Source organism: Heloderma suspectum, chromosome 4, assembly GCF_057233095.1.
Source record: "Heloderma suspectum isolate Gila_16-S chromosome 4, 16-S_ref, whole genome shotgun sequence".
In the NCBI taxonomy this organism is placed as follows: domain Eukaryota; kingdom Metazoa; phylum Chordata; class Lepidosauria; order Squamata; family Helodermatidae; genus Heloderma; species Heloderma suspectum.
This window is the reverse complement of record NC_139461.1, coordinates 200,154,809-200,175,152: the sequence shown is the minus strand read 5'-3', so window position 1 is coordinate 200,175,152 and position 20,344 is coordinate 200,154,809. Positions and strand designations below refer to the sequence as shown.

General features: G+C 42.0%; 1 protein-coding gene across 1 annotated transcript in view; it reads right to left on the bottom strand.

Moving 5' to 3' along the window:
* Positions 1–1,929: 1,929 nt before the first annotated feature.
* TGFBR3 (transforming growth factor beta receptor 3) overlaps positions 1,930–20,344 on the bottom strand; it is a 178,768-nt gene continuing 160,353 nt past the window's right edge. Inside the window, exons 15-17 of the mRNA XM_084851937.1 lie at positions 19,244–19,282; positions 15,792–15,899; positions 1,930–8,015 (exon numbers count right to left, since the gene is read on the bottom strand). Of these exons, the coding sequence (XP_084708063.1) occupies positions 7,897–8,015; positions 15,792–15,899; positions 19,244–19,282 (266 nt within the window). The 3' untranslated portion in view covers positions 1,930–7,896. The remainder of the gene's footprint in view (positions 8,016–15,791; positions 15,900–19,243; positions 19,283–20,344) is intronic.

The following is a 20,344-nucleotide window of genomic DNA, read 5'->3' as shown; positions in this document are numbered from 1 at the left end:
CATTGCGGTTACTAATCTTTGGATGTTTGGCTGCATAAATGGCTTTGTATGCATGGAGCTGCCTTCTGTCGGCATGATTAGAGAAGACCTTGTGGGCAGCGGACACCAGAGTTCTTGTGCCTGCCAAAATTTTTGGACTGGGGCTAAAAGGTACAATTTAGTGACAGAAAACCATACTTAAGTTCTCATGGAAACAGTAAGAATTAGCAACCCAATTCTGTCCATGCTTACTTGGAAAAATAAGTCCCATGGATTTCAGTGAGACACTGTCAGTAAATATATTTAGGATTACTCTAGACCGAAGAGCACCTTCTGAGCATATTTATTCTTAAAAGCAGTATGATTCAGACCTTCCAACTCTCCTATTTTGTACAGGAGACCATCTAGTTTAAAAAAAAACATATTTGCTATTAATATTTTCACAATGTATGTGATCTCCTTACTTTACTGTTCTGATCAGTTTCAAATTAATTCGGGTTGCCTAACATTATTATTGGTAGCAAACTGTCCAAGAGGAGAGTCTGCTTGAACTTTGTAGAGCACTTGCTCCTCTGCAAGCTTTATAAGGCTTCAGCTTGTCTGCAAATTAAGGTAGCTGTTTTACAGTATCGCAAGCCTGACATCAGACCTTTCTAGCAACTCAGATTTAACCCATCTTCTAAAATCAGTTCATTAACCAGCAACCTAAGCAAGAGAACCTAAAATGTACATTTATAAAGAGAAAGGAATCATTCATTACCTATTCTTCATCTTAAAATAATATGGCAGCTAGAAGCAACTTAACTCTGTGTTATTTTAGATTTAGGAATATGAGCTGAATAAACGCAAATATCAAAATATCTATTCTGCTTTTCTTAACTTCTCTTTCACTGTAGGTCAGTAAGGGGAAAATAGAGTGTATGGGGACTTAAGCGTCAGAGGCAGATGCCAAAATCTTCCTCTGGGATTTTCAAATGTTGGCCGATATGGAGGGTTTCACATGTCCAAGTTACTGTGTTTAGATAATGGTGAGGGTGTATATGTGCAACCATGGAAGTATCAGACTATAGCAATGTGATGATAAAAAGTAGGGAAGCTGTTGGGAATGTATGGTATGGCCTTTAACCATGTGAAGATGTGCCCAATGCAACAGAGGAGGGAGAGGCATATCTCTTTTCTGGTCAGACATGCAATATTCAGAGTAGGAAGGAGCTCACACAACTTGTGTTCGACTATCCATTCGAGCTGGCCCAAGACACTTGGCTGCCTGTGGCGGCATCCAAATCAAGGTGCATAGGATGCAAAGGCAGGCACATTATTTGGGCACATGAGGCAGAAAATCCCACAAGATCCTTTCCTCATCTCTAGCAGTAAAACTACAATATTAACTCACTCTGCCTCGTGGTAGGGACGGCCCTGCCATCAGTACAGATGCACCACTCCCCACTTCAGACATTATATAGCAAGGGTGGGTAACATGCCCCTCATGGCCATTTTTGCAGCACCCATGCTGCCAAATTTGTAGTGGTGGTAGCAAAATTTGTGATTTTTCAATAAAACAAGGTGCGTGGGAAGCCTCCTGGCACCATGACTCTGCTTGCAAACAAGGGCTACATTCACCACGCACCTTGTTGCCTTGCAAAATTGCTGTGATTTCTGCCCCTGAAGCAGCAAATTCAGCAGCAGGAGCGGAGTGTAGGCCCCAGTGGGTTTGGGGGCAGTGTGCCTCCCAACCCCCGGAAGTTGCCCAGCCCTGTTATATAGGAAGCATGAACAAAGGCACTCATGCCTCTTCTCCCCTGCCATTCTAACACGTTACGTAATGTTCAAAATCATTATTATGTTTGAACAAAACATATGATTTGATAACCCTCTTGCTGTACTACAGAGTTCAAAATGGTTCACACCAGTTTATAGTTCTGAAAATAGGCATCACATTTTATTAATAACTGATATATCTTTATTAAGCATGGAGGACTCAAGGTAACATGACAAGGGTATTATCAAAACTGTACAGCTTATCAGTTACACAAAGATTTTGGAAATACACAAAATACAGGAACAAACACAAATGGGGTGTTCAAACTGGCCACAGGGTTTAAGTAGGCATATTTTTCCCACTCGGTTAATTAAAAAAAAAAAAAAGATGCAAGGAAATTGGGCTCATTTTTTTAAGGTAAAAAAATGTTTTGGAAATGGCAGACTTCAGTTGCTTCATGAACACCCCAGGTTTGACAAACAAAACAGAAGAGTTGCCTCATTAAAAATACTCTACTCACACAAGAGTGCAAACCAACACGTGCCAATGCTGTCCATCATCCATTTATTCTAGTAGGCCTTGTACAGCAGCTCCACACAAGGGCCCTTTGAAATGGATGGTGCATACCCAGCAACAGCACCTGTTGGGCTGCACTTACAATCAGCACTGGGTCTTCTTTCGAAGCATGAGGTAGATACATATCATAGAAAAGACAAGGACACACTCACACAACCATAAACAATTAAGGGGAGGGAGAACATACAATCTTCTTTCAAAATGATATGCAGAGCTCTGTGTTCAGCTCTACACAATGCATGACATTTTGACTTGTGACAGTAAAGTAATAGCTGCCAAATGCGAAAATATTTGAAAAGGCATGAGCTATTCATTAGATAATGTATGGTCATAACAAGCAGAGTACAGTGAAGCTGATACATTTCTGAAAGAAGTTTTACAGTGAGAAGTCATTTCTTCTGAAACATTAATTCTGCCTTCCCAATTTTAGTAGTTCTGCTGAAGTGAAGGGAACTACCTCACTTTGGCAAGCATTAAATAAATGTAAGATGATGATAAGGCAAGTAATGAAGGAATTCGAAGAGCTAATTGCAATAGCATAGAGCAACCAATAAATATATCTGTAAATATATCTGGATCAGGAAACCAGCCATGTAGGCAGTAGGATCTTCAAGTGAAAAATATATGAAAAAGAATACTGAAAGAAGGCAGAAAGAATTCATTCCATTTCTTTCCCCATCAGTCTTTATTGTGAAAGTTTGTTGGTAAGATACCCACATTATTTTCAGGAGGGAGAGGGCATCTCAAGAACTATGTCAAAACAAAACAAAAAATGACACTTTAGAGGTGATAAATTATAAATTAACATGTTGCCGGGACTGGATGACATTCACCTGAAAGTCTTTAAAGACTGAAATTTGAATTTTCTGATCTTTAAACAAAAATATGCAACTTATTAAAATCAACCATCAAAACCAGAGGATTGGAAGGTAATCAATGTAACACCAGTGTGTGTTTTTTTTTTTAAGGAATTGGGGAGTGGGGACAAAGAAAATTAAGGAACTGCCAGCCTATACCTGTCCAAAGTAATTTGGTAGAAAATACTAAAGTTAATTTTTTTAAAACACATTGAAGAATAAGCCTTGTTACGGGAGAATCAGCATGGCATCTGCAAAAGGGAAGTCTTGCCTCACCAAACTTTTAGAATTCTTTGAAAGTTTCAACTAGTTTATAGACAGGGGTGATCCAGCAGTCATTATATACTTACACTTTCAAAAAGCTTTTGACAAAATCCCTCTGAAATGCCAAACCAGGAGCAGAAGCAATGTCCACTTGGACACACCAAACAGTGCTCACGGTCCAATTGCACAATTTTATACTTTGTTAAGTGAGGCAAGACAACATTCTAAAACACCTCCCCCCCCCACTGCTACACAACATGAAATGAAATAGTACATAACACGAAAGATACTTGCAGTAAATAATAAATGACACAAAAACTTAGAGCTTACATTTGTAGCAGACAGACGTCAATGACTGTGGAAAAGGGCATTGTTCAATTACGTGGCAAAGCTATGTGCTAGGAAATTCCCTTCTTGTGTGTCTAGATTATAAGTAAAACCTCAGTCCTCCAATAGTGCTAATCTCATTATTTTTACAACTCCACTGAAATACAGAAATACTCTAGACTTTATACTCTATCACCCTGATCCAGAGGCACAGAAGCTTTTTTGCATGCATGGAATTCTCTAACCCACAAGAATTTACCATTCATTTCAGGAAACGGATCCAATGCAACGGAATGGTTGCATGGCCTTGGTGTCCATGACCACTCTAATTAATGGAGCAGCCCACATCATCAAGAGATTTGTGTATGCATCCAAGAATATACACATCCCTGGATGAAGGCAAATGAACAAAGAAGTGTGTGTAATCTTTTTAAACTCATGGGACAACGAATATTATCAGGGCCATTATTTGCATTTGCTCTACTGTTTAATTAACCAGTAAGAATTTTTCATTAACTCAAGCTGTTAATAAAGTATATATAATATAGTCACTATATAATAAAGTGAGCATTCTGAAGTATTCTTAATTAAGTGCATCAAGGTCAATCAATTATATTTTAATCTTGAATATAAGTCTAGAAAAATGTCACTTGTCTGCTTGTAAATATTGCTTTTTATTTTGTAAGTCTGGAAATATATATCTAGATTTTTAGAGTAATTTTTGATAGAAATATCGATAATGTAGCATCTCTCTTTCTCTCATCTCCCAAAATATACATTTAATTATTTTATGCAAAGTTTTAATCTTTCATCCCAACAACCAGGTTTATAATACTTCCTATACTTCTCTACTTTTTAATCTGAGAGGGAAAGGGTTGAACGGGGAAAAGAATGTACAAAAACAAAGAATTCACAGTAACTGAAATTAAACATCTGATATAAAGCCACTTATATATATATCTTTATGCCCACATTTAATGTAATAAAATATAGCTATGATCAACTTAAAGACTCTAGTCTTCTTTGAAGACATTTAAAAAGTTTTCATACATATAATATGATTACATAATACATTCAGCTGAAGGTTAGGCAAAGCGCATTATTTTTAAATACACAGGTAGCATATTGGTTGTCCAGAAACCTCCCACTGATCCAGTCCTGCAAACACTTCAGAAAGGGAATAATTTACTTGTGTAATAATTCCAATTTCTTTTTGATACATTCCAAATCGGTCAAGATCCTCAACTCTGTTGGCTGCTGTACCAGCACACGTGAACAGACCCACTCTTTTGTCCCCTTGGCCAGCATAAATTTCTATAAAATGGGCTAAAAGAGTGGCTACGGTGAAGGGCCACAGAGGATCTGACACTGTGTACCCAATTCTAGGGATGCAGGCTTTTGACTGAACAAGCCTCTAGAGCTGTGCATTGATATACCGTAATTACCAGGAGACCATGTTCATCTCTATTATGTGAAAAGCTTCACCTGCTTATATATCTGCTTATCAAGCTGCTATTAAAAGATGGGAACAGGGCAGTCTGCTTTGCTGGGAGTTTTCTGGTCAGCTGGCAACCCTAATTGGGTGGTCTTGCTGGTTTGAGTCATATGAGTAGCAAAAGGATTTTTGGAAGGAGAGGCTGAAGCTGTAGTAAATCCTCAACACCCTTGTGCTCTCCTCTGAACAAAAACCAGACAGATGGTGCCTTCTACCTCACCACCCTTCTCTGATCCTTTTTGCAGTTCTAGCACAGTTAGACCTGGACTAGCCAGCCTAAGGGATTGGGCTGAGATGGGGAAGTGTTTACAGGACTCAGTTCAAACCACATTTAAACACTTAATTAAAAATAACCTCTATTTTCTTGTCCATACCACCTGTATCTGTCATACTTATTCTGGTCTGAATGATCTATTGATAGGAATATAAACTGAGGACACAGAATGAATGGATGCCCTATAGCTTGAATCTGCAGTAGAATTCTCCTGCAAGCTGAACAGGATATTGCTCTAGAAAAATGTCTGTCACAGCAAAGGGGGCGAGGGAGCAATAAGGTTATTCGACCAGCGCTTATAATAGTCTGCAAAGGGAGAGTGGTGCTTTGTTTTCATGAGGAAGGCACCAGAAGGCCATGTTTCACTTCACAAAGTGACAACTTAATATTACGACAGTTTCAAATCACATCCTCCAGTTTTCACTAGGGATGTATTTTACAGCTAGGGGGAGGCAGGAGTTCTAAAGAATATTGTGAATATTAGTACCGGTTTGCTCTTTTTGCATTCCAAATGCTACTTTGGGATATATCCAATTGCAATGTTGAGATGGCTAACTAGACATTGGATACAAAACATAGAGGGGCTTTTAAGGAGTCAGTTCATTCCTATACATGGTGAGTCATACAGAACAATTTGCTCAACAGTTGTCTCCTCTGAACACTAAAAACATAAAATCACCATAAAATTGAGGAAAAGTTGGAACCACAAAGAATGCAGGCCTGATCCAAGTATTTTCGATAACAAAAAGGCTAGTTGTTGATAATGTAGATATTGTAGAGCATTCTTTTGGGGTGGAGGTCAAATGAGAATATGAAAATCATAGTCTCTGTTTTAAAAGACAGTAATGGCTATGCATACATTGTGGGTCACTTCCAAGCTGTGGACATATCTGGATGTCCTTGAGTCAAATTTAGAAATGCTTGTACTCCATAGGCAGATCTAGAAAGAACATGCTTCTAGATCACTTTGAGTCCACAAAACAAAACCATCTGTCCCACAATGGATAACACTGAAAATACTTGGTCAAACCCTGAAGCCTGTCTTGGCCGCCATTTTCTTTTCTACATTCTTCCTGATTTTTGCCTACTTCCACATTTGCTGAGGTATGTTTAGGTGTGCTAAAAGTTCAAAATTGGCCCATAACCCCATCCTGAACACACAAGTGCTAACCATATACATTTGGTATTCTGGTACATGCAATAACCCTCAGATTACAGCTCCACGGGTGCTTCAATATGCACATGGCATGTGTGGGAAACACAGGCTTTCCTCATGCACTGTAATCTTGGGGATAGTTCTGCACACAGAGTGGAAATGCATACAGGAAGCTGTGCCTAGCATTGTAGTTAATGGGGAAATTGTTGCATGTGCAGGAGCTGCATGTGCTCACAGGCGCTCTCAGGCATGAAGCAAGACTTTGAGGCGGGCTAATCATGTGATGTCTTGTATGCAGACTGCCAGACTACAGGTAGCAGGTGGTAAGAAAAGATTTCTGGGTAACGAGATGAGACTAACTATTAGGTTCTGAATGAAGATTGGTAGTTCCCATTAAGGGCAGTGGGGAGGGGGGAAGAACTGGAACAACACTTAATGATGCATTATGTATACAAGCAGGCTTTTGGATGTGTATAAGTGAGTCATGAAAAATATCTAACCAACACCTTTTTTTTACCCATAGTTCTGTTGCTTTGGTTTCTTCTTGCTACCAAAGGCTAAACTTGGGGAATGCAAATCCTTTCAGCGGAGGACAACATGACAACAGGCAAAATGCTGCACCATGTTAAGCTCAACAATCATACAAATAATCAAGAAAGTAGCTGTGAAATGACAATGTGCAGCTGCAGGAATCAATTATTTTTTATGCCATGATTTTTAATGGCAAATCACTCTGTGTTTGAATCTTTCTTGTTCTGTTGAGATGGAATCCCTTGACCAAAGGGGTGGTCGAAAGGTGGAGGTGGGGAGATAGAAAACAAAATCTTTACCCCAGCTTATGAGACTGAAATCCCTTGACAGACACCTTGTGTCTCTGTGACATTTACAGAACCCAACACTGCGATTCTGTATAGACAAAACAGCATTTATAGGAGGAAGAACCTGGCTTGTGTTTCACATTGAGAGCCTATGGACCCTTTTACACAATCCACAGCTGCATATAAATAGTAGCTTTGTCGTGTATTAGCCAAGCATGCTGCAAGAGGTTCAAGGACCATGTTTATCCAGGAAAGACACAACAACGAAGGAAATCCCTCCTCATTTTGGCAAAAGGATCCAACCAATCGAAGCAAACAACAACAGACATTTCCTTCTGAACCTCTCCCGCTCTCCTGTGTTGCTCCACGGACTCGCGCCCTACCCCCTGGCTTAGGCTGTGCTGCTGCTGGAACAGGGGGTGCTTTGTGTGCTGCCAATACTGTGGGCTGCACTGCTGTTTTCAGATGCTGGTGGGGATGTGGGAGCCTGCTGTCTTCCTGCTGGCTCTCCTGGAGGCAAGAAGGAGAAAACAAACAAGCAAAAAAGAGAAGAGTTCTGTGTTGAAAGAAACATTTCTTACAATCCCCTTAATCTCGTCATTTCCAAAAAGAAAGAAAGAAATGGTGAACAGTGGCTTCAACTAGAAAAATGTATTTTAAAAATGCTGTTTGATTTTTCACTCCTACAGAACCATTTGTATGGAAATATGCACCTTATGTTGCTGGTTGCTTGGCAAAACTGCTGGTTGCCAGCTAACTTAAGGATGGCAAGAGCTATTTACAGCTTTCTTGTGAAGAGACCGAAGTCACACACTTCTAATGGGAGGCAAGATACTTTGTAGGCATGTGTGTTACATGTACAGGTATTGAGGGCAGAAAATCAAATGCGTATTCTAGCTTGTGGAGAAACGCCTTCTTTTAATTAAAATATGTCTATCTCATTTGTATTCTGGTATTGCTCTAAGGAGCACAAAAGGTGGTGAACATGAGAATTAATTCCATTTTATCCTTGCCAGAGCCCTATATTAAGAAAAGAGTATATGATTGTCTCAAAGCTACTCTGTGATTCGCGGCTGGGTGGGTGTTCAAACCTGGCTCTCCCTGATTGAAGTCCAGCACTCTATCCACCACGCCAAGGGTGGGCAACTTGTGGCCCTCCAGATGTTTTGGTCTACAACTCCCATCATCTGTCACCACTGCTTATGCCGAGTTGGGCTGATGGGAGTTGTAGGCCAAAACATCTGGACAACCACAAGTTGTGCATGCACACAGCCCGCACTACACTATACCACATTTGCTTGCTTTTTATACTGACTAAAAGGAAAAATTGTTAATGATTCCCACAAGGCACCTCTGGAAGCCACAGAGGCAGCAGCAATGGGATGTGGTACCAAGGAGCAGAAATGGGACAAAAAATCAGTAGTCAAGTTGGAGGGTGTTGATGGGCCAGATGTTTCTGGTGAGCCAATTATTGAGGGACTAGAAAATTAACTATTTAGATTGTAGGGAGAACTCAGATCTGGGCTGACCCAGACATGTTAAAATCTAGATTAATCTTGTCGGAGGCAGAGATGGCAAAATATATATAGTATGTATGATTTTTATCATGGTGTGTTGTTTGTGTATGCTTTCACATTTTCTGCAACAGGGATCAAAACCTGGCCTGATACTTTTGCAGCACCATATGCGTCTGTGCTTTTTAGTAGAAGTAATCATAAACGACCCTTCCTCAACCTGGTGCCCTTCAGCTGTGTTGGACTACAACTCCATGCTGACTGGGAATGATGAGAGCTGTAATCCAATACATCTGGAGGGCACCAGGCTGGGGAAGGCTGCAGTAAATAACAACTGCTTTCACGTCGCATATTAAGATTTATCGGGTCACTTTATCCTTTCTTCTGTCCATCACTGTATGTGCATGAATCTCCTTCCCTAACATTGCAAAAGCCATCTCAAAGAAGCAGTCCTAAGCAAACCTGCCCTCACTAAAAACTGGGAAGATTTGGGGGGGGGGGGGAAGCCACCCTATTTCCACATTAACGCAGAAGCTGCAGTTGCTTCCATTCCCTTAATAGGGCCCCTCAAAGCCAGTGCCAGGGAAGTGATCTGCAAAATGTAGAACTGGCCTACATTCCCTGTAGCTGGATCCTATTACAGCTACGCTGTCACCCATTCTATAAACCACACTATTATACAGAGCTGTGCAGCAACTACGGCATATCAGATATGATCTGTATACATTTTACTCTAACTTTATGTAGCTGAATACCTTTCCATCTTCAGGGAAACCGGCGCACGCAGCTGTCAAAATTTGGATGCCAAAAATATACTGCCTCATTTGTTCCCCCTCCTTTCTCCCTTTTCTGGACAACTTTCTGCAGTTCCTTTCTTTTCCCCTTTCAAGTTCAGGGTTGTGCCCCCTTGTCTCAGTGGCACAGGCCTCTGATAGAGTTTAAATCCTTTATCTGGAATCCTCCTCTCCCAAGAAAATGAGTTAGTTGTTCTCTGTTTGTGGAACAAACAGTACTTGTCATGTCCTCCAATACAATCACTTGGCTTCCATTATCAGTGGTACATGAGATAAGCCTAGGGTCATAAATCTACAGTGTCTGGTGACTTGCCCACCAACAGCTGAGAAAATGTATGGAAACGTGGCTGTAAAGATGGGTTGTAGCTGACTGGGTGAGTGCCAGCCTAAATTTCCCTTCTCATCTGGCTGTGCTCTCCTTTCTTTCCTTTCACACCTGCTTCTTCTCATGGTACAACTTGCTATTTGGAGCTGAATTTTCAAGCATACAAAGAAGGAAGAGGGCAGAGGCATTGGTTTACTAGCTGCTGCTGTAACAGTGGCCTTGAAGAGAGGGCATTAAGATAACCTTTTCCTTACTGTTGTCCCTAGGGTTAAGTGGCATTTGGGAGACTTTTCCTGGGTGAAAGGTCACCAGTTCCCAAGATCAGCTTATTATCTTCCAATTCCTCTAAACTCTGACAATACCTCTCCTGCCACTTCTCTAAAGAAGTTCAAGAGGTGGATAGACCGACAAGAGGGCCATTATTATAATCACTCTTCTCTCCCCATTATAACAATTATAGTTTCTCATGAATGTTCAAAACATGCTTTAGTTCCCACACCTTTATTTTGATTCATTCATTTAGTTCCTTAGTTTTTAAGAGTACAAAGCAGCCCTCCCTTGACATGGGTGGCTCATTGTTACGTAGTTTGACTTATAACCTTTTGTATTTTTTCCCCTGAACTTAGTTATTATAGTTTTATAAAACTGTTAAACATCCAAAATATATAAAGTATGCAAAATATACAACTAAAAACAACAACACCTATTTGGAACCCAGACCTTCCTCTCTGTTGCTCATGCATAAAAAAAATACAGAAAAGTCAAATAGAAATCCATTCCTCTTACAGGCTCAATACAAACATAGAGTTTTATACTCATTTAGTCTTACCCAAGCCAAAAATTCTCCTTCCAAAAATGCAATTACAGGCCACCACTATTTTTTCCTTTGGGTTTTTTTTTTCCTCCCCTGCTGTTTCTGTACTTGTTGTGACAGTTTATCTCTGATTAGTTGCAGGGCCTGCGTCAAAGGTAGACATAGGTGGGTACCTGCCAAGGGCCCACACCCCAGCAGGTGTCCACTGACAAAAGCCCCCTGGAGTTGCTCCTCCTTTTCATCATTGCAACCTGCTTGTTCACCTGTCTCTCACTCTGGCCCAGACCATAGTGATGGTGAGAAGGAGGAGCAGTAGATGTCACTGCCTGCTTGCTGACTGGCTCTTTATCTGTCAAACAAGCAAGCAAGCAATAACAATGAAGAGAAAGTGGATGAGGAGCAATAGCAGCTGGTGACAGTGGTAGTGAGCAGGTAGACTCACTGATGACAGGGGCATTCAAAAACCTGGAGCTGCCACTAATAAGTAGATCCCACACTTTAGAGATCTAATCTGACTCAACTAAGGGTACGGCATTTTTCCATCTGGGTGCTACCACCAGGTGAGCAGCAATCAAAAGATTCTGCATTTCTATGTTTCTATTATTATTAATGGGGCCGCAGTGGCTTAGTGGTTAAGACGCTGAACTGCAGACTGGAAGGTCGGCAGGTCAGCAGTTCGAGACCCGAGTGCTGCTTGACAGAGTGAGCTCCCGTCTTCAGTCCCAGCTCCTGCCAACCTAGCAGTTCGAAAGCAAGAAATTGCAAGTAGATAAATAGGTACCGCCTCGGCGGGAAAGGTGACAGCGTTCCGTGCACCTCGGTGTTCAGTCATGCCGGACACATGACCACGGAAGCGTCTTCGGACAGCGCTGGCTCTTCGGCTTAGAAACGGGGATGAGCACCGCACCCTAGAGTCGGACATGACTGGTTGGGGACACCTTTACCTTTATTATTATTAATATTATAACAGTCACCATCTACCTTATTTATATACCCTAAAAACACTGTTATCAGATTAAAGCCTAACTCATACTTACAGTGCAATCCTATACATCTCTACTCAGAAGTGAGGTCCACTGAGTTCAATAGAACTTACTTTCATGTAAATGGGTACAGGATCATAGCCTTAGGAAGCAATCCTATGCATATTTAGACAGAAAAAAGACCTATAATCTCATGATTCCCAGCAAGGTTGGCTGGGAATGCTGAGAATTGCAAGACTTTTTTCCTGATTGAGCCTTAGCCATTTTTGTTTTTAATAAGAATTGGAATCATTTTCTAAACCAGGTGCCTTTGGGGGCATGCCCTTCAAAGGTATAGTCAAGATTCCAACACAGCCCATTTACTTGTCATCCATCCAGTGCACACACACTAAATCTTAACTGGTATCAAATACTAAATGTTAGAATTCTGAGGGCACAGGGGTGGGGTGGGGAGTCCTTTGTAGTTACACATAACGAACTATTTCAATCTTCTTAAGGCTGATGGTGGGCAGCACATCTCATTCATCCCAACAACCCTGTGAAGTAGGTTACTGTTGCTTTTATTTTAGAGATGGAAAACAGAGCCTAAAACACAACCCCAAAAGCATGGAAAACACAACCTAGCAAGCATGTGTCTGAGCTGCAATTTGAATCCCAATCTTCCAGGCCCATGTCCAGCAGTCTTTCCACATCAGATTCTTTTACACATCAGATGTCTATTTCTCAGGCTGATATGGCAGTTTCACAAAATGGCTGCGTCCCATCTACAGGCCGTAAACATGCTTTAATCCATCTATAGACTGTAAACATATGAGTGCAACAACATGTACTTTATTATTCACACTTAGGAAGGCTGCCAGTACTGCTCCCTGTCCAGGAAATATGACTGTTTGCATTGCTAACCCCATTTGCCAAATATAATTTGTTGTTTTGTCAGTTTATTTCAATCAGATATTAGACTCTTCTAAACTACCAGAGTTGGGGGGCGGGGGGTGGGGGGCAGGGGGAATCTTGTTAATTGGAAGCATGGGCCTAAAGAGTAAGGGGAAAAAGATCTTCAGACATTTTTAACAGGAAAGGATGACCTATGTGTGTACAATGCATACATTCTGAAACTGCTTGCCTTGAGTTTCAGACTAATAACTTATAGAGGTGTTCTTGGCCCTTTACACTTGCAAGACTTATTCATGTACAAGGTAGAGGTCGGGGGGAGTACTACAGAGGAACATATTTTCCTTAGCTATTTGCTGAGAGCTCCCTGAACCTGAGCAAAAATTTTTACTTCTGAAAGAGCCACAGTATGTATAAACAAATGTATTTGATGAAAGCTGTAAAGCCAACAAATAAAAAGGTAAAGGTGTCCCCAACCAGTCGTGTCCGACAAGAGGGTGTGGTGCTTATCTCCATTTCTAAGCCGAAGAGCCAGCGCTGTCCGAAGACGCTTCCGTGGTCATGTGGCCGGCATGACTGAACACTGAGGTGCACGGAACGCTGTTACCTTTCCCGCCGAAGCGGTACCTATTTATCTACTTGCAATTTCTTGCTTTCGAACTGCTAGGTTGGCAGGAGCTGGGACTGAAGATGGGAGCTCACTCCGTCACGCAGCACTCGGGTCTCGAACTGCTGTCCTGCCGACCTTCCAGTCTGCAGTTCAGCGTCTTAACCACTAAGCCACCGCGGCCCCCTAAGCCAACAAATATCTCTGTATAAGCCAGGTTCTGATGTTCTGGCACACTTTAGCATGACCAAGAAACAGAACTCAGGATGGGGTTAGACTTGAGAAGGTGTGATTTGTCGGTGCACAAAGTTGTGTATATCCTAGCTTACTAAGCCAAGTTTTGATTATCTAAATCAGTCCAGTGACTGTCCCACTGTGATTCATGGCTGAGCAGAGAGTTGAAACTACGTCTACCAGCTCCATATCCAACTAGAAATAAATGAGCCATGTTGCTTAGGAAAATGAAAAGAACAGGTCTCCCAAAGCTCTAATTAATCCATGGCAGAAGTTCCAAAACTGGGTCACAATGACCCTCCCCAAGTTAAAAACAAAACAGAAACAAAACTGCTGTTTTCCCTCACTTCCCTAGTTCCAGTGCAAACAAAACCCAAACCAGACAACTTGGGCAGAATATTCCTTATTCTGCTGTGCCCAGGAAAGGGCACTGCCAATGAAAAAGGGGAGGAACAGAACCACACAGTTCTACCCCATGATAAGGGACTCTAAGGGGAAGCAAATTATTTATTATTATTTATTACATTTCCATGCCACCTCTCTGGGACCGACCAACCAAGGCGGTTTACAAAAACAGAACAAAAAGCTAGGAGGATTTCTTATTGGCCATTGGCACAGTAAGTCAATCAAAGCACCACAATCAGAAATGCACTGATTGGTAGAAACTGGGCTTTCCACATTTTACTTCCTGTCCCAATCAGGACACACATAAATACAGTGTGGTGGGAAGGCTCAGGAAAGATATCCCACCATCTCTGACCTAACCACCTAAGGAGGTCTGCCCAATTGGTTTACGAAATGTAGATTGAAAACCTATTGCTGTGCCCCATTGTGATTTTTAAATTCCCAAATTTTGTCCAAATTTTGTTGTGCTTAAAGAGCCAAATTAGACATGGCACAAGAGACACATGGGGGGGGGTCCTTCCTTTTTTCTTTTTCTTCAGCTCTGAATTTGAACAGTGGCACAGTGGGAAGAGGGTGATGAACCCTTTCCTTACAGACCATTTTGCCTATACAAAAGCATCTCCTCATCTCCCCTCAGCTGTTATCTTTCTTGTAAACCTGGTGGGGATCTGCAATTTCCATCTAGAAAATGAGCATTAGAGAAAGGTCTAATTACCTCCTCCCCCTGTACTGCTGATCAAATTCAGAGTCCCCTATGACTGCTGCAAAAAGTAAAAACAAAAACCATTGGGAGACAGTTTCTCCTGTAAGTTGGTCCTTATACATTTTTTTAAAAGATCAACATATTAATAGGCACTATTCTAGGCTTTGAGCAGAACTCATTAGTGTACAGTGATAAATCAACAGGGCTTTCCTACTGATTTGAAAAGGAGTGTGGAATGCATTCTAAATCCGAAGAAACATGCCCATACATAGCCATTCATTTGTATTTTCTTCTTTCTTCTGCTTTCTATTAATTTTTACCTCCTAAACCTAAGAAATACATGAGTGATATGCTGTATTTCCATCTACAGTAACAGCTATAGCTTAGCATACCAACTGTCTTGGCTGGTCACATTTTTCGGTTTGCCTTTTTTTTTCAGGAGTGTCAGAATGATTCTGTGCTTTGAATACTGCCTTTCTGACTCAGAGTATCAGTTTCATTTGTTCATTCAGTGGTGTTTTTTCTGAGAATATATACATACCAGGGCATGAATTTATCATTGGACACAAATCCACAGTGCAATCCTATACATGTCTACCCAAAAGTAAGCCCCACTGACTTCAGGTAGGTTGGATAGGGTTGCAGCCTCATCCTCTTTCACTGCATGTTAAGAAGAATAGTACTAAACAAACTTAAACCGTTTTCTACTTTCATGCCGGAGAAAAGGCATTTTTATATCCTCCTTTTCATCGCTATGATTTTGTTCTAAGTAACCACTACATTATAGGATGAAAGCATAACATATGCACATAATATAGTTGCTTACTATGCTATATTAATTTCCTCAGAAGTCAAGTCCCAATACTGTTAATCGAGTTGCTTCTGAATAACTTTTAACAGGATAGTAACCTTTGATTGTCCTTGAGGGGCTTCTGATTTTCAGGGCAAATCTCTGCCCAACGAAGATACCCAGAATTACAAGGGTGCTGTGTGATCTGGGGGATGGTCATACTCACCTGTGTGGGAATAGATAAACCATAATGCTCCTGTCAGCAGTGCACCAATCACAAAGGCTGCAAAGGCAATGCCCACGACGGTCACACTGTCCAGGCCATAGAAGACAGCTGTGAAATGGAGGGAAAAAATGAATCAGTGAACCAGTATTTACGTTTGGGAGGCAAAATAAAATGGTTCAGAATGTTCTTGCATTTAGAAAGACTGAACAAAATGAGGTGCTGCTGTTTTTCCTCCCAGTTGCGTTTTACAACCAGGGCTTGGCAACTTGTGGCCCACTAGCTCCCTGGCAGGCTCACCAACTGGAAACTTAAACTCATCTTCCTCATCTCCTTGCCAGAAAGAGAGCCTTTCCTTCCTTGCCTCTCTTTCATTCCCATGCGCCTCTGGCCTTCTCCCTCCCTCCCTCCCTTCTGAATGTCTATTGAGGAAGAAAGGGAGAGAGAAAGGGAGATACTTGAGCAAGAGGTAGGGCACAAAGGCAAGGCAAGGCAAAAGCCACAGTAATGGGGCAGGGGGAAGGAAAGTAGTGATAGGGAGCTCGCTAGATGACCACCTTGAGAAGCGGAAAGCTTTGACCCAACGGTACAGAACCTCTTTCAGTCTGAGACTCAATGCCATTTTGGAGAAGCTCTGTGGGGCCTCATTCCAGGGTGAGTGAGCATGGCTGAAGGCAAAAGGGGATGAGGCCAATGGGGCCAATGTGGCAGGCCCAAGATACAAAAATACCAGTATATTTTATCTTGAAACTCTTACCGCCAGTAATTAAGCCTTAGGAGAGGCACTTCAACTTTTTAGAATGGGGGAAAAAGCTGCAGAAATGCTGGGAAACTCCCAAATGATTGAGCATTTGGGGAAAGGGATGGTGCCAAGGAAAAGGGTGTGGCCTTCTGAGGACCCTCAGAAAGCCATGACCCTTTTCCTGGTATTGGGACACCCAGAAGGGTGAATTTGGCCCCCTGGGCCTGAGGTTCTGCATCTCTGCTTTGTCTCATTTTAGCAGGCAGTTTGGGGTGACAGGTAGTGTTATGCACTGAAGAATGCATCAAGATTTCTGGCCATAATATTAATTTAAAGCAAAAACTAAACCACAATGCTTATTCCATCTGTGGATAGTGTGACAGTGATGCATGTGCCACTAGAATGACGTATGGAAGCATGATGCAGTTTAAAAACGTTGCCATGAGCAACCTGGTTGCACTGGTTACCAGTTGTTTTCCGGGCCAAATTCAAGGTGTTGGTTTTGACCTTTAAAACCCTATATGGTTCCGGCCCAGCCTATCTTAAGGAGCGCCTCCAGCAGCACCAGACAGGCTGCTTAACAAGATCAGCCTCGGATGGCCTTCTGTCTGTTCCATCAGCCAGGACAGCTAGACTGGTGGGGACGAGGGAGAGGGCCTTTTCTGTGGTGGACCCCACTCTGTGGAACTCCCTCCCTAGGGAACTCCGTCATGCCCCCTCTTTAATGAGCTTCCGTCGTGCATTAAAAACGTGGCTGTTCAGGCAGGCATTTGGGGTGGGTTAGGGTATTTTAGAAAATGTTTTTATTGTAGAATTTTATTGTTTTATTGTATGTTGTACATTGCCCAGAGTGGCTGGGTGACCAGCCAGATGGGCGATTAATAAATTAAATAATAAATAAAAATAAATAAACCTGAAGCCAACTCAAATGTTAGGCTTGCTAGGTTTCCTGTCAGGGGTTGCTTGTTTCTGAGTCTGAAAGACTAAAATCAATTACTCCTCTAATTTTAGTAGACTTATTTTAAAATCCACATATCCCGCCAGCATGTGCCTTTGGAGTAGGGCATGATTAAAAAAAAAAAAATGCAAATAATTAAATAAGTGTCTTGCCAATTTTGCGCCATTTCCCCAGCATCTTCAGCTTATTAGGTGGGGAATGGAAAGGCTGTTATCTAAGAGGCAATGCCAGCGTGAAAGTCAGCAAAGACATAAATAGAAACAATTGTTTTTCACATTTGGCAGTGGTTTTAATCATGGAAATCAGTTCCCGGCTGCAATATTGAGCTCTCTATGGGAGAGGCAGGGCAATTTATATGAGCGTTCATCTGGTTCCTGAATGCATTGCTCTGAACATGTGCTGAACCACTGCATCTACTTCCGGTCATTCTGATATTTGACTTCTTTCATACAGGAACGCGTCTGTGACGTAGTCCTAATTAATTTCTTATATGCAATATTTCTAGCAAGGCCTCAATAACAAAATATATAGTTACATCTGGAGCTGATCAAGAAACCAGAGGCCTCATATAGCCTTATTTCCATGGATTACCACTCTGAGGTAGCAGGACCTGCCCTACCACCAAAGCTGCCTGCCAGAAAGTTCTGTTTCCAGAGATGCCACCTTTGCCACATCTATATTGATCTGGGGTGGGGGGGACTTCTTTCTGTGCGCCTCTAAACTGCATTTGTTTGTTGCATCTATATCCCACCTATTCTTCAGGAAGCCCAGAGCAGCATGTTAGGGCTTAACTCCACATTACACACAAATACATGTATAACTGAACCTCAACAGCCATCCCTTTATTTTTTTTTATTCTTCAGGAAAAGCCACTTTGGGAGGGGGCAATTTGGAATGGAGAAGCAACAAGTGGGGTAAAGGCTAAGCATCATTACCATCCCCTTTGCTACTCTCAATTGCCCCCTCCCAAAGTGGTTTTTCCTGGGGGAGGGGAGAGGGAAAGGTCTGCACGGGTTTGGTTATATACATTTGCTTGTAATGGGTAGTTAGGCCTTTAGCCTCACAGCAACTCTGTAAGGCACTTTGAGACCCAAAGCCTCCATTCATGGTTGAATGGAAATTTGAACCTGAGTGTCCGATGTTCAAGGCCACCACTCAGTCACCTCCCCACGTGAGCTTTCCACAGGGAGGGCCATGGCTCAGTGGTAGCGTGCCTGCTTTGCATGCAGAAGGTCTCAAGTTTGGTCCCCCGCATCTCCAGGTAGGGCTGGAAAAATTCTTGCCTTAAATCCTGGAGAGCCACTGCTAGTCAGTGTCAACGATACTGGGCTAGAGAGACCAATGGTCTGGCTCTGTATAAGGCATCTTCCTACGTTTTTATGAAGAACTTCATAGAAACGACTTGCACTGCTCTGTTGTGCATAGTTCCATGGCTAAACACCTGCAGTGATAATACAAGTAGAAGTAATTACATTCAAGTCTAGATCCTTTAAAGTGCAAGTGAGTGGCATATATAAGTTCAAAGTTTCAAAGCAGCTGTCTCTTAATCTGGTGCCCTCTAGCTGTTTTGGACTTTACCTCCCCATCAGCTTTAGCTAGCATGGCCAATGGTCAGGAATGCTGGGAATTGTAGTCCAAGACAGTTGAAGGGCACTAGGGTGGGGAAGGCTGTTTTAGAGCAATTATCTGTTCAACTCTTTTCTACCAGAACACTCAGGTGTGTTCCTCTAGAACAAGAAGGCACATGTGACTTACGTGGTAACCCTTCAGGAGGTTTGGGATAGGAAGATTTATCTGTTAAAAAAGAAAGCAAGGCAGAGATGAGTGATACTTGCTTCTGCAGAATTTTATACACGACATCAGCAATCCCTATGAAGAGCCTGTAATATATTTAAGGTGCAATCCTATGCATGTTTAGACACAAAGAAGTCCTACACCTCCCAGCATGCCCATGCTGGGAGTTGTAGGACTTTTCTCTGTCTAAATCTGCACAGGATTGCGCCGTAAGAGATCCAGTCAGAACTGATCAAGCCTGGGTTCTTGTGTAAAGAAGGGTGGGAGGTGGGAATCCATCTTTCTCTTAATCAGAGCCCTCAAGAGGATTCATCTGCAAGTGTGCATGTAGCAATGTTACATAGATTTACCAGGTGCTGTCTCCATCCCTTATGCTGGCTTCTCCTTCCAGCTGATGATAATTTTGGGACCACCATCATCTTATTCATTTTCATGCCTGCAGCTGTAGGAGCCTTATGTACCTTGTTCTTTCTAAGCATAATGGGCTTGATGTAGCGATCTATACGCATCACATTATGGCCTCTCCACCTGATCCCCCTGATCCTGCAGCAGTGGTGTGGCAACTTTGCAAATAAAGCTTGCTGCAGCCTAAACTTACTCGTTTCAAAAACAAACAAAACTTTTATTACATGTGTGTGTACTTCAATATATTTCAAAGTACCCCTAAAGTGGAAATAATGCAGTGGGAGAATAGGTATGCTATACATAAAATATATTTGACAGGTTTTTTTGCTTTTTCAGCGCTTCTTTGCGAAAGCCAAGAAATGCTCTTCCAATGGGGCGAGGAGTGGGGAAGGATCTGTGAAGACCCTTTAAATCTCCCAGGTATGGAAGAAAGAAGTTATCTCTTCATGAGTACTGTCCAATAGGTGCCCATCTCAGTGACAATCACCTTACATACTCCACCAACGATAGCACAAGTTGTGTGAGCAATGGAGAGGTTTGCCAGCAATTAAGACTTGTTGTCCGAATGCTGGCAAAACAAAACTGGTTCTCGCAGTAACAAAGGCATTAACTGGAAGGGGACATCAGAACCCAGTGCAGTTGAAGGTGAATAATAAT